General features: G+C 37.9%; 1 protein-coding gene across 1 annotated transcript; it reads left to right on the top strand.

The window, feature by feature from the left end:
* Window positions 1-20: 20 nt before the first annotated feature.
* LOC111335306 (receptor-type tyrosine-protein phosphatase F-like) lies at window positions 21-26,483 on the top strand. The gene is made up of 31 exons (XM_088737388.1): window positions 21-175; window positions 4,766-5,079; window positions 5,326-5,470; window positions 6,007-6,329; window positions 6,800-6,947; window positions 9,503-9,805; window positions 10,030-10,326; window positions 10,978-11,280; window positions 11,771-11,868; window positions 12,293-12,485; window positions 12,752-12,854; window positions 12,960-13,218; window positions 13,508-13,556; window positions 14,087-14,183; window positions 14,577-14,716; window positions 15,206-15,357; window positions 15,953-16,034; window positions 16,721-16,797; window positions 17,207-17,246; window positions 17,430-17,527; window positions 18,001-18,117; window positions 18,360-18,508; window positions 19,223-19,358; window positions 19,451-19,600; window positions 19,960-20,062; window positions 20,281-20,351; window positions 21,889-22,023; window positions 22,329-22,451; window positions 23,190-23,344; window positions 24,189-24,324; window positions 24,462-26,483. The coding sequence occupies exons 1-31, from the start codon at window positions 106-108 to the stop codon at window positions 24,540-24,542; spliced, it is 4,647 nt and encodes a 1,548-aa protein (XP_088593514.1). The 5' UTR covers window positions 21-105; the 3' UTR covers window positions 24,543-26,483.
* The last annotated feature ends 631 nt before the right edge of the window (window positions 26,484-27,114 follow it).

Consider the following 27,114-nt stretch of genomic DNA (forward strand, 5'->3'; position numbering starts at 1 on the left):
TTTCAAAGGAGATAATAGATGCAAAATGTTATCGAACCGAAACACTAGTGTCGGCTAGCAATATTTCAGCTTCCCAATGAGTAATGAAGTAACAACAGCGACGAAATGTTGGAGTTTGACTCCGAGCTGTTCTTCAGAGTGGCTCTTTTCGCATTTCTTATTCCAATAGGTTCCGGTGAGTTCTCTTTATCACTTGATATCTTAGCATGCGCGTTAAGTCCTCAACGAATCCACAAATTGTTTTTGGCAGCGATTCCGAAGAGATGGAGTAGTCAAATTTCATTTCTCTTCTTTCGATTAACTAACTGTCGAGTCCGACCGCGACAGTTAGTTAATCGTCCGATCTTGTCTACTTTGATTTCACGATATTTATGAAACGGTAACTTGAAACACTCCTTTGTCGGAAAACTGAACAAGCTCACTTCGTTGTCGATAAAAGTATGACGGTCTCCAAGCTACTCGGATATTACTCAAAGAAAGGCATCTTCAAAAGCGATAATACCGAATTTCGACAATTTCGATTACTTTCACTTCGAACAGTTTTCGCACCGTATCGAACCTTTCCTTGAATTGACGAGCTGTCTACATTTCTTGAAGTTCAGAAGTTTGTACCATTATGCAAATTTGGCACTGATTTCAAAATAAACCCTATCAAGTTTCGATTTTGGCGTAGAAGTAAGTTCATCGCTGAAGGCAATGAGCTAAAGGTACAATGAAGGTAAACCATCAGTAAACCAGCACAAGCCAAATCAAAAGGGAAGTGAACTTCAAGAACAAATTAAACTGAAAGTAGACAGAGTGTGTCTATAGGTATGTCGTGAGTTTTAGCATGTTATTGTTTTTTAGCAAATGAGCAGCCAAATACGTTCAAACTGGACAACTGAATGACCAAGCGTTCGACAGAAGAGATGTTCATCATTTTACTCAAACATAACACTATCATCAAAAAGAAAATACAGTAAAATTGAAAAAAGCATGTACTTAGCTCGCTGAATGTGTAGGTGTAAAAATATTCGATGTGTATTCATGAGACACCGCACTTGTCAATACTATAAATAAACAATGGCGCTGTTCGTTCGTGACGTCAAAAAATTTTGATCCCTAGAGCGATATTAGGACGAACAAGCAGGCTTCTCGAGTAAATGAATGTGGGCGATGATGCGCCCATCTGTCGTTCAAACGCCTCTAAAGCTCGTATTCTAAATAAAAACGATGGTGTTCCGGGCTCAAAGTTCGAGCAAGATCAAGAGAACTATATAAACACACAATTGAAGCGTTGGTTAAAGTGTAGAGGCTTGAAATTGAGCGGAAAACGAGCAGACCTCATCGCACGTGTTCGTGACTACCTCAAGTCGGGAAAACATTGTGTACTTGATTCAAGTATAGATGATGAGAAATGGCTTTAGGCGAAGATACTAAAGGAAAGTAAAGTCCATCTCGTGAAACTTAAGGATCTAACATTTCAATGTAAAAAGGGGGTTGACAGGCCTACACGACTCCCCAGCGCGTGTTTAGATATAGCCTATTCAAAGTTTGGCCCTCAGGAGTATGTCTTTGAGCGATCGCCCTCTTTTTTAAGACACGAGTGGCGGATTTTTGTATAGTTCGCTCAGTACTGGTTGTGTTTCTATGAAATGCCAGTGTCTCATGAGAATTTGCTTTAGGTTTGGCACTGGTGGTTGGTATTGCGTAATAAGAGGCAAGATTCGTTGGTTCGTCTTCGGTTTCTGTTGAAGAGCTAGTTTCCTGTTTTTGAAATTCACCTCTGAGAGGGTTGTGTTAATGAGGGCCTCTGGGTAGCCTCTCTTTAGCAAATGCGCTTTGAAATTTGCAATTTTCTCCTCGAATATTGTTTGAGAGGAGTTTGTTCTGAGAAGTCTAAGGGCCTCTCCTTTTATGAAGCCTTTCTTAACTCCTTGTGGGTGACAGGAACTACAGTGTGCATACTGAAATGTCTCAGTTTGTTTAAAATGAGTACGCACATCAAGGATTGCGTCCTTTTCGAATCGTTCGCCTTTGTGGATGTATGTCTCCAGGAATGTTGTTTCCTTATCGGAAATTTTAGCCGTAAATTTTATTGTTGGGTGATGATTGTTTGCTTTTTCAATGAAACGTTCTATTGTTGCTTTGTTTGTACTGCATAGCGAGAAGATGTCGTCTACGTAACGTTTCCAAACAAGCGGTTTGGAAAGGCTTTTGTCAAGGATTTCCGTGTACAGCACAAATATAAGTATTGTAGTTAACACTATCAACTGAAAAATTCCTTCTAGAACATGCATTTACCCGGCATTGACAAAGTTCCAAGTCATGCTTCCGCTTTGGGAACGGTATGAAGCCTTTCCGACCATTTTTAAGCATTTCTTTAAGCGAATCTGGCAATCGGTCTGGATATCTTGAGTCATTTTTACATGTATCCCAACAGCAATGCCTAGTTGCAACCATTTTAGAAAGTTAGAGCATTTTTTGAGCGAAAATAGCCTTGCTTCTGACACGTTTCGCATACAAGTCCTTGTAAAGACTCCGAGTGTTTGTCCTAAACCAGCGGGGGGTCCAAAGATGACATATCTATTTTTAGACCTGGCGCGCAGCGCCATTAGAACGTGTTTCTAAACATTTAATTACTCTTAACTCATAAACTTTGTTTCAACGCTGAGAAACTGAAATTAGTGAGCACCTCATATAAAAATCCCGTGTCAAGGCATGATTTGAAACAAACTTTGATACCAGACCAAGAGTTTTGGTAATCAGACTTGTTATGACTGTTTCGCAGGATGAAAAGTGATACTTTGCCCTAAGTGTCAAACAAATATCAAAAACGATGCCCTTAAAGCATAATCAAGATTTGCGTTGGAATGTGAAATTTCATAATGCGTTCAATTGGAAATGATATGACAGTATACTGGTTTCAGTTTTTGGGTAAAATAATATTTTAGGGCACAATCCCCTATTTGTAAGTCCAACTGATGGTGTAATCGATACCTTTATTATGTAAAGCTGCTCTTTAGGGTAAAATAATAATAATTCTAAAGAAATAATAATTCTAAATAACAAAAAAAAATGTTTTTGGAAGAGTTCCAAAGACCATACGTGAGAAATGACATCGTAAGGTTGCAAACTGTACTCGCCCTTCCCACTTTTACCTTTGTTAGCCTTTGAAAAAAAATTTCCTGCCAAATGATGTGAGTAACCATTCTTATTGATCACGTGATGAACTTTGTAAGCGACTTAATTAATTTTTCCCACCAAAACCCATGTTTCGTGTCATGGTCACTGAGCATTCCACATTCAACATAGAGTAATCTCATTTCAAAACAAGTTACTCCGTTTGTTTTTTATAATTTAAACGATGATGAAACGCCCCGGTATCCAGGTAATTAACTGAGTACTTTTTCGGGCTGAATACATACTGAAGAAATGGTACCGATGGGAGAAATGTCGTATGTTGTTGCTGTGTTTGTCAATGCTGAAGGCGAATGTCCTTGACCTCTGGGGACTGTAAAAAGCACAGATTAGAAGATTCAGAACCTATGCGTCTTAAACATACGTTTATAACATAACCAAAGTAAAGCGCTCGCTCTGATTGGTCAATTTAGCGTCCCCCATTTGCCCATGGGTGTACGCTGCTGACGTGAGCAAATGCAAAGACTATTTTTACGCGCGCGCTTGTTTTTTCTGGTCGCGTAAGATTTGTTAAATAAAAGGGAACTCTTTAGCTACAATGTATCAATGTTATGTTGTAAAACAAATGGTAAACACCACAGCGTACACTATTGAGTTATGGATGCACTTGGGAGGTTTGCTAAGCACTCAAGAAGCTAGAGTCGCTCTCGGCTATCGCCTTGAGCGGGCAAGTAATTCATGGCAGTCTCCATATAGACTCCCTGTATACCCTGTGTACCCTGTGTACCCTGTGTACCCTGTGTACACAGGGGATATAATTTGCAGTTCGGACCATGGACACTCGAAGAGAGCTGTCTCTTAGACTCCGTTGAGTCATTAATTTTGAACACGTGTGTTCTCCCAAGTTACAGAAATATATCAATATTCTATAATATATATTAATCTGGTTTTTAATCAAGGGTAAACATAATTTTGAATTGCATTAATTCCACATTCCAACTTCGACATTTTGTTATGTCTTAAGTCATTTCGGGATACAATGATTCGCAACTGTAATTAAATTGTAACAAATAAAAAAACGTAAATCATAAGTATCGTAAAATTATTCTCTTAATTTCTTCCTTTGTACCCCTATTAGAGCGTAGTTAATTGAAGTGGAATGGTTGGGGAACCATTTCTTGAATTTCTGTTGGCTTTTTTGACGTAACCGTGCACAACGTTCAATTGTGTACCCTGTGTACCCTGTGTACACAAGGTATACAGGGTACACAAGGTACACAGGGTACACAGGGAGTCTATATAGAGACTGGGTAACAGGGAGTCTATATGGAGACTGGGTAACAGGGAGTCTATATGGAGATTGCCATGAATTACTTGCCCTCGAGCTACTCTAACGCTTCTTTCATGCTTAGCAACCTCCCGCGTGCATCTATAACTCAATAGTGTATGCTGTGGTGTTTACCATTTGTTAAATATTGACAGCAATAAGGAAGCTAGGTACCGAACACATTTTCTAGCGATCAAAAATTTAAAGCGAAGTTTATCCATGGGTGTTCATTTAGCTTGCATGGGAAATTAGATTTAATCTTTAATAATGTTTTGCGCTTTATCTTTTAATTTTTTTTTAATGAATGTATTGCTATAGGGGCTTGTATCAATTTGGATCTTGGTTTGGGAAATGGCAGAATTTTAGATGGTAGCATAACTGCTTCATCTGTTCAAAGTGCCAGCACACCAGCTAAGAATGGTCGACTGAACTACGCATCAGGATCATCATGGTGTGCAGGAACAACTGACTCTAACCCATCTCTACAGATTGATCTACAGACACTTCATATCATCTGTGCTGTGTCTACACAAGGGAATACTCAAGCAGATCAGTGGGTAAAGACTTACAGACTACAATTATCCACAGATGGGACAACTTGGACAGACTACAAGGAAGGTGGACAAGTTAAGGTAGAGTGTTCCTGAGTCCTAACAATTTGAGGACAAAAATACAACTGATTTTTACGTGAATTTCACACAATGACAATTTCATGAACATTGTGCCCACAAATCAGTATTTTCTGGTTCTCTGACAGCCAGCCATTTGTAACAATCTCATTTTCCCTTAGCCTAGTTACTAATTTTATTGAAATTAACCTACCGTAATTTACATCATATATTTGTGACATTTAATGCTTTATATTTTTACAATCTTAGTTATTTTTGGGAAATGATGACCAAAACTCAATCGTGAAGCATGTTGTTTATGGAGTGTTAACAAGGTATCTGCGATTCTTGCCACAAACACACCAGGGTGGTGTGTGTATGAGAACAGAGGTGTTTGGAGTGAAACAAAAGCCAGGTATATGTGCAGACTTCAAAATTTTTTATGATCAAAGAAGACCATTATAAATATGTTTGTATAGATATAGACTGAGATTATTCCATGGGAAGTGCACATGATCGAACAATTTTAATTTTAATTCATTAAAAAAACAAATGAGTGAGCGTAGTAAACAAGTAATTTTTTCTATGCATCGTGGTGAGTGAATAAAAATTGTTCAAGCACTTTCCTTGGGTATGATGTAATTTTAGGGATACATACCTGTATGACTTTGTACTATGTCAGCAGTTGGAAGTTTCAAGCTGTACTTTTTCTCTCTTCTAAAAGGTGGCAAAGTGAAAAGGGTTTTTTTTTTTCAAGCCTTGAATTTGCATTCAACAGCAACAGTCTTCACACAAATATACGTGTCTATACCTTAAAATCACTTTTGTCTAGTAAAATCACTTGAGGTGTTCAGATGGTGCAGCACACTTGTGATTTTTACTGTCTATGTATAATAAATTGATTTTCTGGGTTGAAACCACAGTTTATGATAATTAGTTGTCTTTTAACAGAATGTGATAGTTCAGCCATTGGTGTGGCTAAAGATGATGCAATTCCAGACAGCAGCTTCTCAGCCTCAACATATTTTAGTGAAGTGTATCTTCCTCAGTTTGGGCGACTGAATATAACGAGGTCAAAAGGCCGTGGTTGGGGACCCCAACCTGTGAATGATCCTGCAGACTACCTACAAATTGATCTACTGAATGACTATGTTATCTGTGCTGTAGCTACACAAGGAGCCAATGATATTAATGAGTGGACAACCAAGTACAATATTAACATATCTTTCGATAGTGCCCATTTTTACGTTTATAAAGAAAACAATGCTGAGAAGGTCAGTTCAATGTAATTGAAACATCATGCTAAACTTCATTGAATTTTTTAAATTTTAATAGTTTTCTTACATTTACTTCCATAAAAGTGCAAGGCAGGAGGGATCATCTATTGTGTACTTAAGGCATCTGTTGGTGGATTCTATTGTTTGACATTTTTACCAATGTTGGTTGAGAGTCGGCTGAGTGTCATTTGCCTTGTTATTCAAGTTGGTTCCCTGTTAGTCTTCACTATCAGTTGATATTTACTAGTATGTTGGTCAACACTCGGCCCACACCTTGACTTGGGTAAAGTATTAGCAAGTGTGGTTCAAGAATTGTCTGTAGGAAACATCTTTAATTCATTCATTTTTGCTCTTTTTGAAGGAAACCTAACCTTACGTATTAGCATTTTGGTTTCATTTAAGTTTCCTCACCCTACACATTATAGTAGTGTGGCAAATTGACTTTCATGCAAGTTTTGTTATTTTAGGTCTTTAATGGTAATTCTGGGAGAAATGACATAATGAAACATGGTCTGAGGGAATATACATTGGCAAGGTTCATCCGTTTTATACCAATAGCATATCATGAACATAAGGTATTGAGAGTGGAAGTTTATGGAGTGCTCCTATCTGCAGGTAATAATTCTACTTTATTACACGACTCGGGCAGTCAGAGGGCCAATAACTAAAATCAACCAATCAAAATGCTCTATTGCCGGTCAATATTCTCTCAGTATTGGATCGGGCACTGTCCCGAATGGTCCCGAATGATACCGCACTTGTGTCCCTTTCAACTTCAGTCGTATAATAAATCTCTTATTAACCAAGCTTGCTTGGGACCGTACTGGAAGAATATCGGTCCTCGGTCTTTTTTGTACAGACCTCGCTGCGCTAGGTCGGTACTGTCAAGACCTCGGGCCGATATTCTCCCAGTACGGCCCTCGCACTTGGTTAATAAGATATATGTATTTTGTCTATATTGCATTAAGGTGCCCCTGAGATGAAAATTGACCATTTTATTTTAGGCTAATTTGTTCCCAGAAAGTTGAATTGGGTCAAGTTAAAACCCTTTTTGCCAGGTGTTACAAAACGAAGACCTAAGACCTAAGACCCAGTCTACGTTTTCGTAGTAGGAAGACGAAGACCCCTGGTCTTAGTTTTCGTAGTACAAAAACGAAGATCCTGTAAACAGAAAATCATAGAAATTACAAGTTAATCACACATTAAACAGCAACAATGCTTAGTAATATAATACATTACACTTCACGCGTTTCTTCCCACTATTATACTGCCATTACTACTGGCCCATCTTGTCTGTTCTGTTTCACTATGTGAGCCAATTTGGTGTTGATATTCTTGAGGGTTTCCTCAGGTAAACTTACCACACATATTATTCTGGAACAGCAGGCAGAATTCTAATGCTAGCCGCCTTTGATTTACAGTTAGCATCACGTGACAGAATAACAAATGACATGTTCTGTACAGGCAATGACTCTTGGGTTCTGTCAATAAATAATCTATGTCAACTGTATTTCGTAGCTAAAATAGATTCTGACAGTCGTTAAGCCTTCTCTGTTGGAAAATTCTCGTTAAAAAGTAAGCAATTTTTTTTGGCTAATGCAGGGTCTTCATTTTCATAGTACGAAAATGAAGACGCTTTATTAAAAGCAGAAAATCTTTTGAAAGTACGATTATAGATGTACCCTGAGCACTAGTAATTGTTATTTCAGCTTTTGATATGTTTAGACAGTTTGCGCGTGGTTTTTCTTGTTCTTTCTTCAGCTACCACTCAGATTTTGGCTCTTGGGTTTGTTTTTCTATGCAATGAGTCCAATTTTGGAACAGACATCTCCGTCGAAAGAGTGATCGGAATATTTTAGGGCCTCACTAAGGTTAAGCAGGCTTTATTCGGGCATTTAATGATGGCTAATGCAAGGCCCTCATTTTCGTAGTATGAAAATGAAGACCCCCTGGTCTTCATTTTCACACTACTAAAACAAAGACCCCAGGCCATTTAACTCTCGTGGAAAATAAAGAACAGTGACGATTTTCAAGCAAAATCGCCACTGAATTTACTATTTACTTCGACAGAGCTAATTGGCGGATGAATTTAGTGAGTTTTAATCAAAATTTTTTCGGACTTTTCTTGCTGCAATAGGTCTGAATTGTGTTTTATTCTTTTTGTTCAGGATCTAAATTTAAATTGTTAGCATTAAAAATTTGTTTTGAAGAACATCAATTTTCGTCTCAGTAACACTTTAATTCAGCTATTTTATCATTTTTATTTACAATGTTCACTGAGTACTTTCCTTTGTGTAAGGTATTCTGCCAGAGAGCTGTTAAAGGCAGATATTGATCAGCCCACATGGAAAGGTGACAAAACACATAGACTTCCCTTTCATCAAGATCGCAGCGAGAACGGTTTTTCTTGTCCCTTTTTTGAACAGTAGGCACTGAACCCGGCAGAATTCTTCGCCTAGATCCTTTGAAGTTCACAGATCTCTCGAAACATTCTCCGAAAAGTGTTCGGAGCAGATCACAAATATTCCTGTAAGATTGAAGTTCGCCTGGTGGGTTTGCACAAATCACACCTGTTTTTCCTGCTCTGACCTATTTGCAAGGCTTTAATGCAGAGAAATACCACCAGTATGGTTTGCACAATTGCTACAGCCTTCAATTACGCATCAATTCTGTCATTGTTTTACATGTTTTCATAAGAAGAGAGTAAAGCTCTGTTACGTTTGCTTGACATTTTGTTAGGTGAGATTTTTGCATTGAGCCTTTGACATCTCTTCCTCTGAGTGAGTCCTGCTATCAACTTCTGGAACATTATAAGTCAAATTAAATGGTGGACACAAAATCGCGAATTGAACAGCTGGCCCAAAAACGATACTTCAGGTGCTCGGACTATATTGAAATTTGGCAGGGTTGGTGAAGGAGACACACGTCTTAACACAAAAATGAAAAATAAAGATGTACAAAAATTTTGATCTCAAGGGCACTTAAATGAAATCCTTTAGGTGTTGGGAAAAATGATATTAGAAGGGAATATTCTGAGTTACCTCACTTAACATGTTGTGTAAAATCTCAAAGCCTACACTGATACACTAGGCAAATACTTTATCTACACCTATATTTTTAAATAAAATATAAATATAAGTACGTTTTATCATTTTTATTGAACAATTCAGTTCCATCACAAGCTCCTGGCAACCTCACTGTGACTGCAATCTCATCAGTTAGTGTAAAAGCATCGTGGACATTGCTGCCAGAATATGCCAGACATGGAGAAGTAACAGGATATAAGTTGTTCTACAGACAGAAAGGCTCAATGGCTAATTCACATATGGTGTCTATTAAAGGAGAAGCAACATTAACGAAAGATGTTACTACTCTTGATAAATATACCAAATATGAGTTCCAAGTGTTGGCTGTTGGTTCTCGTGGTGATGGACCAAAGAGTTCTGTAAAGGTTGAGCAGACACTGGAAGATGGTAAGAAGCTAAAACTTAACAGTGTTGTTTACTGTATTGATATTATGCATGATAATTTTAAAGTTAAGATATTATTATAATTGTTATTATTAATAAATAGCTTCTGTATTGTAAGTGAAATGTGAAAGTGCATCATCTAACTTTTACATTTTTTCTGCCAAAGGTCAATCCTATGAGTCTAGTGTAGATAATAACCTTCATCTTCCATTTCTTTATTACTTTAGCACCAAGCACTCCTTCCAACTTTTCGCACTCTGAGATAATGCCTGATAAATCAGCTGGTCCAAAGATAAAGCTTACTTGGTATAAGCCAGCAGAAGAAAATGGCATTATCAGGAGTTACACTGTGTTGTATAGTCACAATGAAGATCCTCATCATATTCACACTGAAACCTTGGGAGAAAATATGTTAAGTTATACAGTGGATGTGTTAGGTGGAGTCACCTATCAGTTTCACGTCAGAGCTGTGACTATTAAACCAGGACCAAATGCCACTGTGTCTGTTCAGACTGATGATTATGGTAAGAGTGATTCAGTGAGTCAGAAAACATTATAATCAATTAGATTCACTTTGTCTACAAACTTATTAAATGTTATTTGATGAGTACATAGAGGGTAAGTGATATTAAGGTAGACAAGTAGAGAACAGCTACATCTTACGTGACTGTAGATGTTGTAGTTCAATTTTATCCTTTGTTTCAAACTCAGTATCATACATGAACATGACCGAGAACAAAGGAAAATAAAATTTGAACCAAGTATAAAATTGAACTACAACATAGATACAGGATGCCGATTCTCCCTATCAACTCAAGGTGCTTGAAATGGTTTTAAGCATCTTGAAACCCGTCTTGAACATCTCAAAACTCAACAAAAGCCTAGTGATCCTAGAAAAAAAAGTATGGAGGATCAATTTTTGAGGAACTGTGAACGTACTTTAGAGCAGTACTGTAGTTATGAAGGACTGGTGAACATGTTTGTATTGGATATTAATGACTTCATACCTAAAAAATAAAAAAGTATGTAGGGGGAGGAGGGAAGAGTTACTGAAATACACTCCAGGTAAAATTTATGAGTGAGATTTTCATCAAAGAGGTTTTTAGAATTTAAAATTCTTACCACTGACTCTTCAATGATTTGCTACAGGTATATTTTTGTTTGTTTTTTTTCAGTGCCCAGTGTAGCACCAAATGATGTATTTTTCCGTACATTGAACCGAACAACCTTCAATATTTCATGGTCACCTCTGTCAAGAAAAGAGAGTTATAGCAAAGTTATGTCATATGAGATCAAAGCATCACAAAAGTCATCTGGAAGTCGAAAAAAAAGGTCTCCAGACAACAGCAAAACTGTTAATACAACAAGAGCATTTGTTATCCTGTATGATATTCAGCCTTGTTACAATGTAACTGTTCGAGCGTATACTGTGGCTGGTCCTGGACCATCTAGTCAACCCTTACCATTGGAAGAATTGAGTGAGTCTCACTTTTTTCAACAACTTAGAGCATGCAAAAGTTTGCTTTGAATTCATTATTCTAAACTGCATAGAAGCTTAACATTTAAAGTGATTCAAAATCACCAGTAAAAGTTAAAATTGCAAGGTATTGTAGAGTTACCTATAGCTTTAGTTACAGCTTCATTAATGGGTAGTAGTGACTGATGTCAAACATATTAACGTGCACCTCCTCCTTGTGTGCCCAGGAAAACAATTTTCAGACTTTCCCATAACTTTTTCATAAGCTGTAAAAATTATTTCATTGTCACATTCAGTTTTTCATAGTGACTTTTTTAAAATTCATTTTTTTTTTTTTCAACATGGATTGTGCATACAAGGAAAACAACAAATGTACCAAAAAAGTGGGAAATTAACAAAAAAGGTACTAAGTGTGTACAAAAAAGAAGAAACTAACTTTAAAAAAAGGCTATGATACATACATTGTTTTCTTTCCTAATATGTCAAAGCAGCATGGGCACCCAACAACCTAGGAGCAACAAACTCTCAGTCAAAAGAGATGACATTGGAATGGGAAAGACCCCAGACTGCTACAGGAGAAAAGTGGAAGGTGCTGTGCTTTATTTTTTTGACATCTACTTTACTGAAAAAACATGGGCTTTAAAGGAAAATGTACTGCAACATTTTCCAGCTGCAAATCCGAAACTGTGTTCTTTTGTGATTTTTGTCATTCCTACTTGACCTAATGCATAAGTATACCAGCCAGGGAAAATGTAACATGCCATTTGTATGACTACAATATATGATCGCAGCCACCATAATAGTTACTGTGGTAAGTCAGAGGAATTTCTTAACTTGTACAGCTGTATGTCATTTTGCATGTACATGTGACAACTCCTTTATGATATGATGTTTTTTGTTTTGCACTGTGACCGTGACCATGCAAGACTAGAGAGATTTTATTGGTAAATAAATTAAGGCAAATGTGGTATTAATTGGCATTTGACTCAATGGGTTTTGTTTGATTGTTTAAGGTTGAGTACTCTGGGAAAAAGTCATACAACAACAGCTTTTTACATGAAGGCAGCAAAGATGTACAGGGGACAACAAAATGTACCCTTGATAATTTGGTACCAGGTACCAAATATGAGTTTCAGGTTTATGGAATTTCAGAATGTGGAAACAAGGGATCCCCTACCTATTTGGAAAAGGAAACAGAAATAGGAGGTAAGCATGTTTCTCTTAATCATTTGACCCCTAAGAGTGACTAGCATCTAATTTCTCCTTACAATAAATTATCACCCCTGAATCACACATTAAGGTCAGGAGAATAAAGGAAATGATCACCAACTGAAGAAGTTCTTGATTTTTAAAACAAATTCTCCTTGTCAGCTTCTTTAAGGAAATGCATGGAGATCAGTATGGAGAATATGCATACTGATCTTAGTGTAACAGTTATGCTAATCATATTGTAAAATTTATTTTCTTCTTAGAGCCATTGGCTCCAGTTGTACCATCATTGACCATCAGGAAGGTTTCTGACTCACAGGCTGAAGTTGAACTTTGGCCCGCAGAACAAAGGAATGGTCCAATAAGGTGACTGTTATTTCAACAATATTTTCGGTCTTGTATATGTAAAACTCCTTGTGTTTAATATTTCATTGATCTTTGTGACGAATTAATTGTTTTCCACTCTTTCAGTGCTTATCAAGTCATTGTTCTTAGAGTTGTTGATGGTGTTGAGAAGCTTCCCACTGAGTATAAATCAGAGTTAGAGGATTCAAACAAAGATACCCTGAACTTTTATGTTGCTGCCGAAATAGAAAATACTCCAGTCTTTGAGAAGTCTTGGAAGTTCACCGTCGGCGACGGGAATCCGTATGGAAAATTTGTTAACAAAAAACTTGAAAGAGGAGATGACTACATTATTTATCAGAGAGCCATAACAGAACACAAAGGCGTAAGTAACTTTTGATACTCATGAAGTACATTAAATAGAGCAATTCAATTGTATCGAGAAACCAAAACCAAAGTAATCCCAGCGACCAATCAAAACAAAGGTTGATGTTATCATTAGCCAATGAGAACTCAAAGTGAAAACAAGCAAGCTGCTTGTTTTGAATGTGATTGGTTGAAAAGGTGGCGAGCGTTGACAGTATTTGATTCTTCTAAAAGACAAAATAGTTAGTTACATGCATTTTGCAAAAAAAGTTTGATAGAAACTTCTCTGAATTTGATGTCCTTTCTAGGACATTTATGGAGAGGTCAGCAAAGTCGCCAGGATTTCTGTTGAAGCAGGTAAAAGTTTACTTTTCTAAAATTTGGCTGATGTTATGACGTTATTTCGCACAAGGGAAAAAGACTTCCTTTAGACAACCTTGATAAAGTTCTGATCTTTCTGTTTCAATCGTAGCGTGTTCACTGGTCAATTATTAATAATTCGAATTGGCTGTGTGTGACATCGCATCTTATTTTTGTTGGTAATGTTTCTCGCAGTCAGGGTTCGAACCGGTCCAGAGAGAAAATCTAGAAAGACGGTGATATTTGATTAAAAACGCATGATATTTCAGGCATTTATAATTTTTTCCCTTCGTATTTGAGTCTGACACGAAGAAAGTCGTGAAGATCCTTTTTAACATTGTTTCCAGTCCAAAGTCGCAGATTATACTGTACATTTTACTTGTAAAAGTCGCAGAAAAAGGATTGGAAAGGAATTAAAGGCATCATCAATGCAATAGTCGAACTCTCTGTACTACTTTGAATTTACTTCAAAGTAGTTCTTTCAAAAGGGAATGTTTTTATGTTTTATTTTCTTTTTTAAAATCAAGGAGCGACTGGGCTAAATGCTGCAGCTGTTGCTGTACCTGTGGTGTTGTTGCTGCTCCTTATTCCGGCGGTTGTTGTTGCCGTGTTCTTCTATCGAAGGTGAGCTAGCACTGCTAGGAAAAGGTATACTCTTGGGGTATAGTTTTAGTTTTTCTTTCAGTTGGGGAAAAGATAAAATAGAAAAGGTTCGTGTTGCAATTGATCACTGCTTACAGTATTCTTCTTTACTTCATTCTTCTTCTGTTTACTTACCTGAGGCTTTCGACATTGCTGTTCCTAGCAATCTGCAGGCCGCTTGCCACATATGAAGTCAGTAATGGCTCAGGTGACCTTGCTGTTAATGGTGACGTCATCTATGCGTCCGTCCTCCAATAGATCATAAGAAAGAACCAATCAAAATGCATATGTAATTCAGCTTATATTATTTTTTTATATATCCCACGTTCGTAACAGAAACGAACAGCATCTTCAATTTTTTTTACCAATTAATAGGAGGAAGCTATCACGGAAGGAGGGTGATGAGGGAAAGTCTCCAGCTCCACTGGATGACATCCAGAATGGTCCAGTTCCTAACTCAACCGGAGGATTTTATGAAAACGTTAGTTTTGTCGCTAGCCGTGAACAAGAGCAAGGTATGATTAACATATAACTCACTGGCGTACCTCTTGAGTTGTTGATGTAACAGTAACTAATCCTAGGAACACCTTTTGGGGTTCAACCGTTCAGTGTGTTTATTGTAGCAAGCGCCTCAGTATATCAATCTGTTTAGGCAAAGTGTTTAGGTATGGCTGAATGTGAAACTTGAAGACTACAATCGAACCTCTACTAAGAGGTCACCCACCGGGAACGGAGGAGTGACCGCGAAATCCAGGTTCCACAGACTGGGGATATTATAAAAAACGAAAAACAACGGCACTTTATCCCATAATTGATCCACAAAATCTCGCTCGAAAATGCTACTTACTTTGATTTTGGGAGAGAAACATGGATTAAAAGTTGAAGATCAAATTTAAGCCGTAAAATCGATAACAGATTATATCAAACCTTTGCAAAGAACGTTTTCAACTTGTGGTACAAATGTTCACTCTATCTAACTATCTCTGAACGCTGTTTTTTTATAGATGCTGTAGATACATCCTCGTCTGGTGACGAGGAACTTGTCTACAGTCAGCCTGACGATGGGAAACCCAAACCAATTCCTGTCGATGAGTTTCCAAAATACTTCAGGAAAAAATCAAAAAATGGAGCTATTGTGCTGCGAGAGGAATTTAAGGTATTTCCATGGCTCTTCCACGATCTAAGACATATCAATTTTTCGCAGAGAAATTATCGGTTTCACATTTTTTCCATTTCCTTTGAATTATTTGTTTAACTAGAAACTCTACAACACGCATAGTAGACTGGACTAGAAACAAAAATCAGTGTTCGTTGGACGCCGGCATACGTGAAACCGCAACTCGCGGCTCAAATACGAGACATTTGCTGCCCTGGTTATCGATGGAAAATTGTGATTCTAGTTAAGATTAGCAACTAATTATTCAAAGGGGTGAGAAAAAAAGAGATTTTAGACGTAGCTATGGCAAGGGTAATCGAATGAAGTGGAAAGCAGGATCTTTGGCACATTTGTGGACAGTTTTCGAAAGGTAAGGCTTCTGTTTGGAATCTAAAAACGCGGGCAGTGTCAGGTTCATCTATAGTTTTTAATGGTGGAGATGTAAGTTAATTGGTTCAGGTTTTCTAGTTTCTCGAAGTGTTTGACTTGTTTTTACTAGCTAACCTATCAAGTGAAAAACAATGTCTAGTCAATACATCGCAATAATTTCTAATGAAAGTTTATGGTGGTCATGGAACTCATGACTATTTTCTAGGATTTTCTTGGAGGCATGCAGGCTTCCTGGAATGCTGGCCGGAAAAACAAATCTAAGAACCGTTATGGAAACATAACTACCTGTAAGTAGTTCACGTAATTTCCAAATAGAGCACATTTCGAGTGATTTTCTTAAACGAAAACAAAGGAATCACCACAACCAATCAGATCGGCGTAAGGTATCACAGGGAACCAATGAGAACTCGAAGTTAGATTGAGAGAACTATCTTCAGCGCGGGAAAACCAGAATTGGTTTTAAGTCGAGTACATCACAGAAGGTCGTACTACATTTTCACTTCCTCTGTGATACATTACTAAAGAGACGAACTGCAATACGGAAACCTATTTGCTTTTTGTAATAAAGAAGGCAAAAGTTATCAATAGTAATTACATCTACATTGGTGTATGCGTCTGTTCTTTAATAAATTGTAAGAAAGAACCACTCTTTTTGCGTTGATATTTCAGCTTAAATCTTAATTGACTATATCTGCTTCAAGAACGATTTGTGTTAGTTACGAAATTCGCTTGGTTTGTAGCTTACACTCGCACCCAAAGCATGACTGTATTCTTCATTGCCAGGGTCCTATTCGTCTTTGTCGTTTGACTTGAACCAACGGTCATTCTCGTCATCAACAAGGGCCAATTCTTTACCCGAGTCTTAGCTATGTGTCACATGTAGTGTACTGCGGCAAAGTGTATATTGAACGTTTTTGTCTCCTCTAGCTTTACTCAAACTTCGTTTTTAATGACAAGCTCTGTTTATTAACAGATGATCATTCTCGTGTTGTTTTGGACAAAGTGGAAGGCGATCCTACGTCTGACTACATTAACGCTAGTTACATCCCGGTAAGTAGCTCATTGAATACGTATACACAGTTCTTTCCAATGAGTGTCTTGAAACCAAAACCAAAGTCAACGCGACCGCCAATCAGAGCACGGGAAAATCTCAAGGAGCCAGTAAGAACTCAAAGTCAGTGTTGGTAAAGTACTAAACCGTCCTAAGCGCGGGAAAACGCAAGTATGGATTGTAATTGTGATTACGTCTGAAATTGATGCCGATGTTTTTCGCCAATCACAGCGTGCGCACAAGGAAAGCCTTAAAGACAAAGCCGATGCAATTCCGGATTATTTACAACACTCTTTCCGTTCGAAACTTTTTGTAAGGGCAATTAAAAGAAGAATTTCGTAAAGGAAAGTCTAGTTTCTTCAAGTTTCCGCCACTAATTTTGGTTCTGCGTTCAAATCCTTCCTTCAGACATTTGACGAGAAAACTATGTGTTACATCGCCACACAAGGTAATAATTTTTATTCAAACAACTATTAGGACATAATTGGTCAAAATAGCTTTTTTTTTGTATGAAGCTGCCCCATTTAGTCCATGGTTTTTGAATGAAGGTCTCTCTGTTCTGGCCAATCCATTAAAACGTCCAGAGAAACGTGTCTGCCTCTCTTATTTGATTCTTCAAATACTACTTCAGGGCCAAACTGTGGGACAGTAAATGATTTCTGGCGAATGATTTGGCAAAATGATTGTTCTACCATCGTCATGCTGACAAACCTGGTCGAGCTGGGAAAGGTATGCCATTTTTGCGTTTTCCAACTTTTGAAGATCTTGTCTGGGTTTTCTTGACACTCATCCTTTACTTTAGCTGCAAGGAATGCCAATCAGGGCTAATTCTGTTTCACTAACACGATGAAGATCTTTCACGGGTGAAGGGGCAAAAGTGCGGCCGTAAACCTGTAATTTTATTGCGACACTGGTCCTAGTCATTTTAAATTTCGACGTCTATCTATAGAAGGGTCTTTACCTTGCTTGTCTTTCTTCATGCGTCGTAAATCCCTGCGAAAGAAAAAGACAGTAATTGAACAAATAACCGATATCAAGGTCAAGGTTTCGACATTTTACGTCGCAACTCTCTTCAGTTGAGATGTTGCGCAATTCTTTCCCCCGTTACAACACTTTTTATTACAAGGAAAGGGGGCGGAATCGTTGTGAAGGAGACCATGGGCTCCACTACTACTGTGAAAGCACTTGGTGTTGCATTTCAGACCAAGTGTGAGCAATATTGGCCAGAGAGTAATTCCAAGTTTGGAGCTATTACTGTTACTCTACGCAAGACTGCAGTGTTTGCCGATTACGTTATTCGGACATTTGTACTTGTAAAGGTAAGAAGACTTATAAATACTTTTCTCTGCATTTATCTTCTACTTTTTTAACTTATTTACGACCAACACGTCGGCAGATAATTTCATTATTGCTGTTGTTAATTTTTTAATTTTCAATGTACACAGAGGATGGCAGATGCATCTGGTGAAACGTGTTTAATACGCCGGCTAAGAGGTGTCATGTTCTTATTTAAATGTCCGCCATCACAGCTATCATCCAAACACTTGAATTTGTTTTTCAGAATTCAGAGAAACGCGAGGTACAGCAGTATCACTACCTTACTTGGCCAGACAGAGGTGTCCCTGCGCGTTCTTCAGCTTTGCTTGGATTTAGACAAAAGATTCATGCCAGACACCAGGCTACTGGTGGTCCACTCGTTGTGCATTGCAGGTAAATATCAAAAGGTTGTTGCTTCATTGTCGTTATTCATATGACAAGGGAATGTCGTTATTCCGAGCCCTAAGTACAGTTGCTTGTTAGAAATTTTGCAATTAAGCTTTTGGGCGGCTTATCCAAGATTAATAATGAGGAGTGGCAAGGCTAGAAATGACTCTCAGGTGTAGTTGGCGAAGAAAACGAAGATAAAGAAACTGCTCAACTTTTCCTTTTTAACTGCCATTAAGGTATTATGGTACCCCTCCTTCACTGGACATATTTGACTGCCTCATGGGCGGATCCAGAAATTTTTGCTTGGAGTGAGGAGAGGGGTATAAAAAGATACAGGTTTTTTTTTTTTTTTTTTTTTTTTTTTTACGTTAGGGCATTAATAAGCCAATAGATATTTCAAAGTAAGTAAATATTAAATACTCTAAGGTGAGTGTTAATAAGCGATCTTGTCGCCAGAAGTGGTTTGGTATGAGATAAGTAGTAAAGCTATCCACAGTTCTGACGAGGGGGGGGGGGGGGTGGTCTCCTATTCTCCCTGCCCTGTCAAGAGGAATTTTTACAGCCTTTGTCGGGATGGCAAACCCATCCTCTGCTCCTTACTTTAATCCAGTTTCCTCCACGGCACCCCCATAACTTTCAAGGGGAGGGAGGCAGCATAAAGGCTATCCTAAGATTTTCACTCTGATTTCTTACAAAGCATCTCTTCTTTATGTCTAGTGCTGGTGTTGGTCGCACTGGTACGTACATTGCTATTGACGCCATGTTGGAAGGGGCTGAGAAGATTAAAACGGTGTTCATTTATAATTATGTGCATGTGATGCGTGCACATCGTCCCCATATGGTGCAGAAAGATGTAAGTACTGAAGACCTGGCTCGATAAATCATATACAGGTACTGCGTATGGAAAATGACGATTCATTGGTTAACGATTTTGTTTCTTTGTAGGACCAGTATGTCTTTTTGCATCAAGCTGTGATGGAGGCCTTGACCTGTGGAAATACAGAGGTTGCTCCCCAGGACTTACGAATAATGGTTAACAAACTTTCTAGAGATACTAAATCTCGTAAAAACGCTGGGTTTGGAGAGGAGTTTAAGGTAATTGAAGACTATTCCACATTTCACATGAAAACATTGGAATCCTGATATGAAGACTTCAGTTTTTCGTCATTTTTGCATTGAGTTACTCTTGCAGCACTTTCACAACTGAAAATGTTACGTGCTATCGCTTTTGTTACTTATCAATTTCACTTTTGGTACCTGATGAAATTCAATTTTGCTTGCCTTGAGATCTTCTCGTGTATTGGTTTTTAAGAGCGTGTCTGTTTGTACAGAGAGTTGCCTGACAAGGGAGAAGTTCTTTCATATGACAAGGGAGAGGTTCTTTCAGAGGTTCTTTCATGCATGTATTATATTTTCTCTTGATGATACTGTTGTCAACATTATTTGTGTTTTAGCGTCTGCAATTTGTCAGTGACTGTCTCTCTTCTGGAGAAGAAACCACAGCAGCATTTCAACCTTCAAACATCGACAAGAACAGGTTTCGAAATATTCCTCCGTGTAAGTGGTCTCCTTTAGCCATCTTCATAATATCACCATAATTAAGATAGTTCTTTAATCAATTACAAAATTCCTTAAAAAGCGTTGATCATTGCAATCCAAAAGTCACGGCCAGGAGTTGATAGTGCTGGCTCTTTATTGGCCTAATTCTTTTAGGAAAAAAGGAAGTTTGTATATCCATTGAGTATAATAGCGGTTTTTGTTTTTTTATTTGCTAGTGGATATTGCTAGAGTCCGCTTGATGTCTTCTCAACAAGACCGAGACTACATCAATGCTTCGTTTGTAAATGTAAGTACATCAGTTATCAGTTCTCAAGATTTTTTTTTCTTTTTAGTACTGTGTCGAAACTAATAGAGAATTAAATGTGTTAATTACACGACTCGGGCAGTCAGAGGGCCAATAACTAAAATCAACCAATCAAAATGCTCTATTTGCCGGTCAATATTCTCTCAGTTTAGGCGGATTCATGCTGACGTCATTGTTTACATTTTTGCTCATTTGCATACGGCTTTGCGTAAAGAAGGAAGCATGTTAGATACAAATTGACCTCAGGCAGCTAAAGAGCTAGAAAACCTTAGTACATGGTGAAATTTTTAGCTCTTTGGGTGTAATATTCAAGGAGAAATAGTCCATCAAAAACTGCAAAATTTCTGGGTGGCAAAAGCGCTAATGAGCTCATACATTCTATGTAAAATTTTGAGTTTTTAAACCCGTGTTGCACAAAAAGTATTCAATGCACCAGGCTTGTATTCATTGGCCGAGTTAATCGTACTTTTACCTTTCGATATTCAGAACTGATTTATTTTTAGCTCCATCAGAAACTGAATTGCTTATGCTAATGAGGCAAATATTGTAAACAAGGATTCCCCTATTGGACCAGGCACTGTCCCGAATGGTCCCGAATGATACCGCACTTGTGTCCCTTTGAACTTCAGTCGTATAATAAATCTCTTATTAACCAAGCTTGCTCGGGACCGTACTGGAAGAATATCGGCCCTCGGTCTTTTTTGTACGGACCTCGCTGCGCTCGGTCCGTACTGTCAAAACCTCGGGCCGATATTCTCCCAGTGCGGCTCTCGCGCTTGTTTAATAAGATATATATATACTGCGCTCTGTCATCAGTCTAGAAAACTCGTGCTACCCTATTAACCAATCAGATGTCTTCTTCTCTAGTTTGTTGTTGTGAATACTTTGACTTTGGTTCACCAGACTAAAAGGCGCTGTTACTAATACCTGTATTAGAGCCATGGTGTAGCGTTAGGGGTGTTGCATTAGAATATATAAGACAGGTGCTCCCGTTTATTGGCGGTGTTTATTAAAGCTACGTGGTAGATGTAATCTTTAGTTTTCTACAAATATAGCTAAATAAGTTGAATTTACCAACTACAGTTAAATATAGAGCGGATTTCTAAATTTCAAAGACTGAGAATCGTGTCGAGTTTTTTTTCCATCAAGTAAATGTGTTTGTACACCTAACTGCAGTACCGTTGTTATAGAAAATAGAAAAACGGGAAAAACCAAATTCGTAGCGTAGAGCATAAACATACGGGATTCAACATATAGTTTTTGTTTTTAATTTTTGGAATCGTTGAAATTTCTAAACATCTGATACTCTCAAGAAAGTTGAAAGAACTTTTCAGGGAGAAATTCTTTTAAATTTCTCGTCTGCTGGGTATAAAGCCTGAAAGTAGTTTCATGTGCTAATAAATTACCAATTGCCTTTTCCATTTTTGTTTTTCCTTTTTTATGATAGTGGCTCTGCAGTTAAGTGTATATGTTGGTTCTTCAAGTTATTCTTAGATCATCTCATTTTGTTCATGGTCAGGACTACAAGGAACGTGATGCTTACATCTTGACTCAAGCTCCACTAGACAACACTATAGGAGATTTCTGGCGGATGGTATCACAGTACAATATTGGTACAGTTGTGATGTTAAATAACTTGAAAGAAGGAAAACAGGTATCACATTCCTCACTAATGGTAGGACAACATCTTTTAAAGCTCACTTCAGTTGTAACCTCAAACGGAACATGCTGCATTTTCATGGATAATCCATAGACGAGTTTTAAATGTATTTGGACTCGTGCCCTGGAATGAAAATGAAAGTAACGAAAATTGTGACAAGAAAGGATGCAGATGAACAAAAACACGGGAAATTGATTCTTTTTTGTTGGGAAATTAGATTACAAACTATTTCACAAGTGTTGGTTGGTAAATAAACCATCTGACAGTTGTTGCATTTCGTTTGTTTTTATCTGTTGTAGAATTACCCACAATATTGGCCGAGTCAAGGATCTGCTAGGCATGACGACATCACTGTACAGCTTTTGTCGGAAAACACCTCAAACAACATGACCACGCGACGATTTAGCGTGATAAATACCAAGGTACGCTTCTTCTAGGAACGCTATACAGCTTTGATGATGTTAAGATTCGGCGTTTGAAGAGAGCATCTCATTGACTTTATCCCTTGCTGATTTAAGTTGAAGTTGAGACATTGGTCTTGACATGATAATGCTGATTTAAGTTGAAGTTAAGACTGTGGTCTCGACATGATAATGCCTTTGGTAATGCTGATGCTAATAACGATGATGACGATGATAGTAGTGAAAATGTACAGAAATAGTGACACAACAAAGGTGATCAATCGAGATTAAGCTATGTTGGCGTGTTTCTTCCTTGCTTAAAGTAGATCAAGTTACCGAATTTATAATAACGTTTTCTTAATGATTATGACGTTGATAACGAGAAAGGTAATAATATACAGCTGTTTGAGAAAGGTCGTCGCAAAAAGGACAAAAGTTCATGCGACAATCTCGTTAGGAAATCTTGGTATCCGGTAATCAATGAACTTTGATAATTCAAATGATGAATAAATGTATATTAACCTGCAATGTCTTGTCCTTACATTGTCGTTTTGTGAGATTTCCCTGAGGTCAAGGATTTTTTACCTGACCACAACACCTTTCAGGGTTGTCCCGTGCACTTTTACCCTTTTCATTTTCCGACAACCCTTCCCGAAACAGCTGTATACAATATAGAGTGATAACTTAAAATTGAGCTGGACTTGAAATAGGGTTGTTTCTAGTCACAGCGTAAAGTGCTGTTCATCTTTCTTTCCTCAGCCTTCCAAGAGGACAACAACTGTACAACACATACACTTTACAGAATGGGTCAACGAAGACTCGTGCCCAGATCCTCAGAAGATACTCGATCTCATGACAGCTGTACAGCAGTCTCAGCAACAATCAGGAAATGGCACCATAGTTTTTCAGTGCAGGCAAGAGAAAGATTTTAGTTTGAATAGTGGAATCATGTTTACTGTCGGGACTCTCGACCGAATCGATATATCGGTCGTCATATCGGTCGAGACTCGGTCGAGACTCGGTCGAGACTCGGTCGATAGTCGATGATCTCGACCGATATACCGGTCGAGGGTACCTAGAGTAAACATGATCCGAATAGTGTCCGTTAATGACCATGTATCCTAATAGATAGAGTTTCAATTGCAACTATTCAATTACTTCTTTGGGAGGTCGCTTGAGAACAGGTGATGAATTTGTGATCGACAGTGAGACGTCTGAAATAAAAACTATGGACTTAGGTGCGCTGATTTCGTAACGTTTTTATCACAACTGTTCTGGAGTTTGAATTCTATTTCAAAAGATACAATTGTCAAGTTGTGGAAACTTCTATCACAAGTTTTGCTTTCCAAACGTTCAAATTTTATCAAGTATAAAGACCGGAGACGTGTTTCTTTAAAGTCCCAGTTCTTACCGTTACTGATGAGCTATTTTTTGTTTACCGCGTTTCCACAGTCAAGATCAGGATATTAAAAGTTTTGAATTAAAATGCAAGAAAACAGAATGACTATTCTTTAGATTTAGAATTGAAAATGTAGATTCGACCCCGCTTATTTACTGGGACTTTTGAGAAACGAGGCAGTTTCCCACAAAACCAACGAGGTTTTACATTTATGAATGATTGCGCTCCATTTCGTTCTGGGCCAAAAGTAATTATCCATCATAACAACACGCACTTTCCACAAAGCGAAGTTCCACTCCACTTTTGTATTATTATTGTATTTAGTAATAACTCAAGTGTATTATAACTTGCTTTTCCAGTGATGGTGTGGGTCGTAGCGGCTGTGTAGCTTCCATAATGTCAGTGATCGAACGAGTCAAAATTGAACAAACAGTTGATGTGTTTCAGACCATTAAACTCATTCGAGCCAAAAGGCCTGGTGCTGTGGACACTCTGGTAAGGTTATCACCTTTCTTATCTACATTCACGTTCAGCTTTCAAATTTTGCACACAATGACTGGACAGTTTAACATTTTTCTCTACCATTCACTTATTTTGTTATTTTTTCTTTTTATCAAATTTTTATTTTTCAGGATCGCTATGTTTTCTGTTACAAGACAGTTTTAGCCTACCTGGATTCTTTTAACGCCTACTCAAACTTTTCGGATTGTTGAAGCGTCAACATGAAATAGTTATACTGTGGTAAACTGCTGCCCAGTACTAATAATATACACAAGTTGAATAACCCTTATCAGTTGCAAGCCTCTAAGCGCTTTACAATATGAAAGAGAAAAATATCTAACCTGCTCTTCAGTATTACTTATTTTATAGATCTCTGCAGTTAAAACTTAAAAACAAGAACTCTAGGAAATTTCCAAAAAAATTTTTGAGAAATGCGTAAGTTAGGAAAGAGCTATCTTAATTAGATGGGTTTTTAGATTCCGTTTAAATACATTTAAGATCTGAAGCAGTAATGGTCGGCTCCCTTTTGCACAGCGGCATCGTTGCGACAGTCAGACGGTCGGTAAAGGAATAAGTTACTTGGTTCGTCAATCTGTGTGAATCAGTCAGTTGAGCGGTCAGTAAGTCAGTTAGTCGGTCGATCAGTGGGTCGGAGAGTCGCTCGTTCAGCGAGGTGGTCAGTCAGCGAGTCCATCATCCTGAGCCGGTCGGGCTGTTGTATGGGTTTGGTACTTAGTTCAGTCGTCAGTGTGTGCGAATCGGTCAGTTGAGCGGTCAGTAAGTCACCAGTTGATCGGTCGTACAATCAATTTATTTGTCAGTCAGTTATCTCGCACAGCAGTTGAGGTTAAATTACACGAGTTTATGTTAAATTTTCTAATCATCTCTACTTAGTTCGAGTTCCTTTTTTATGAAAAATTGTTCGATATATTTCTTGCAACTCCAAAATTGCAAAATGAATTTTGAAGTAACTAAGTAAATGCGAACTCAGCTCAAAAATTGCTAGTAAACAATCAAGCGGTCGGAAAAAATTGATCTCTTTTGTATCCTATTAAGTAGTTAATATATTTTATAATGTTTTTTCAACTCAACGAAGACATAGCCACATGGTCAAACTACTTGTTTACTTGATTCTTATGGATATTTTTCTAAAGACAGCCACATAGAAAATTTTACCTTGTGAGTGTGTTTCTGGCTAGATGTCGCATGTTCAGGTTAAACTCGTAGACAATTATCCACGAGAATACGATAAGCTAAATTTTAATCCATTTTACATCCTTAACAAAAGGAACAATTATCTAGGAAACTATTTGAGGATATAAATATTTTTAATACAGATATGGACTTTGATAACTCAAATAGGATTTAGATACGACAAGCGCGAGCTATAGTTTTAACAGTATTTAATGAATGAATGGAAAATTAGTGCACGAAAAGTCATATCATAAAGTGTATCTTATGAGAAAGCTATTATATTTATAGGTAATGTCTACTGTATTACTTTAGGACCAACCTAAACTAATGAACTGACATTGGAAAGTTAATCTGTGTATTCTGAATTAGCAGGATAGTAGAGGAATAGTTTTTGGGTGTTTCACTAAAGGAATTCAGTTCCGAACCCTTATCCGTTGTATTTTGGCTTTTTCCAGGTCTCCTTTCGTTGTTGAGTGTAACCGGGTTGAAGAGTAATATCTTTCTCGTTTCTTATCACTTTGAAAAAACGCAACGTCCGAGCTTCGTTCTTTTATCTGTTCTTTTATTAACAAATCCTATGTGCGAAAAGCTGAAGCCCGTATTCAACCCCTATATTGTAATTACTCTGAGTCGACCGCAGTCGTCTTCAAAGCAGGATGGGATTGCGAAATGAGATGGGGCCCTTGTTTCTCCTTCACTTCACTCCTTTCGCCCCCTCGCCGCGCACCTTTTATAAACGATTGGGGCCGACTCAGACAGATCAAAAATTGTAATAAAAATGCATGGATAAGAAACCCGACCTTGCCAACAACATTCTTCTGCTTATACGAAATAATACGAAATAATACATTCTTCTGCTAATACGATATATGAATAAGAGCCCAACGAACACTTGCTAAATGAGGACGCTGCTTCAATGAACAGTCGTCCTCCAATAAATGGTGAAAAACACATTTAAATATTGACGCGACTTTCTGCTGCATCCGGTCTTAACTGTTGTTTTACATCATTTCCAACGGTTCGTGATCAAATTTTTGTTCTTTTTGAAAGGTTACGTAAAGTGTCGTGACTTCGTCTGTCAAGGTGCTAAATGAGTTGCGCAATTGGGTTTGTTTGATCATCACAAATCTATCTGACGCCACCGACGATCATCTTGCGATCGCTCCATCAGAATAAGGTGAATTGCTGGCTAAAAACTTCAATCAGGAAGTGTTGTCGCCCTACGGAAATGGCTTATCCACTCTAGTTATTTCCCTCGCCGCGTTCATCTCTAATCAATGAATTAATTCGGAAATTTGATCGTTGTGACTTGAGAAACATGCGAGAAGGATCATACCGCAAAATGCGTGTTGTGTTACATCAGTCCTCACCATGCCGCGGGGCAGTAGGTTATCTGAGATCAAAAGTTTTTTAAAAACGTACATCCTGGCTTAGTTACTGAAAATGGGGTGAAAATTCAAGGCTAATCAGCAATAATACAGCTTCAAGAACGGCTTGGATTACCCCAGTTTACAAAATAAAGCTCGTTACAGCTCTTTTTGACCGGCAAAAGAGAAGTTTTTATAAGATTAAAAGAACAGTCCTGAACAG

Source organism: Stylophora pistillata, chromosome 11 (assembly GCF_964205215.1).
Source record: "Stylophora pistillata chromosome 11, jaStyPist1.2, whole genome shotgun sequence".
NCBI lineage: Eukaryota > Metazoa > Cnidaria > Anthozoa > Scleractinia > Pocilloporidae > Stylophora > Stylophora pistillata.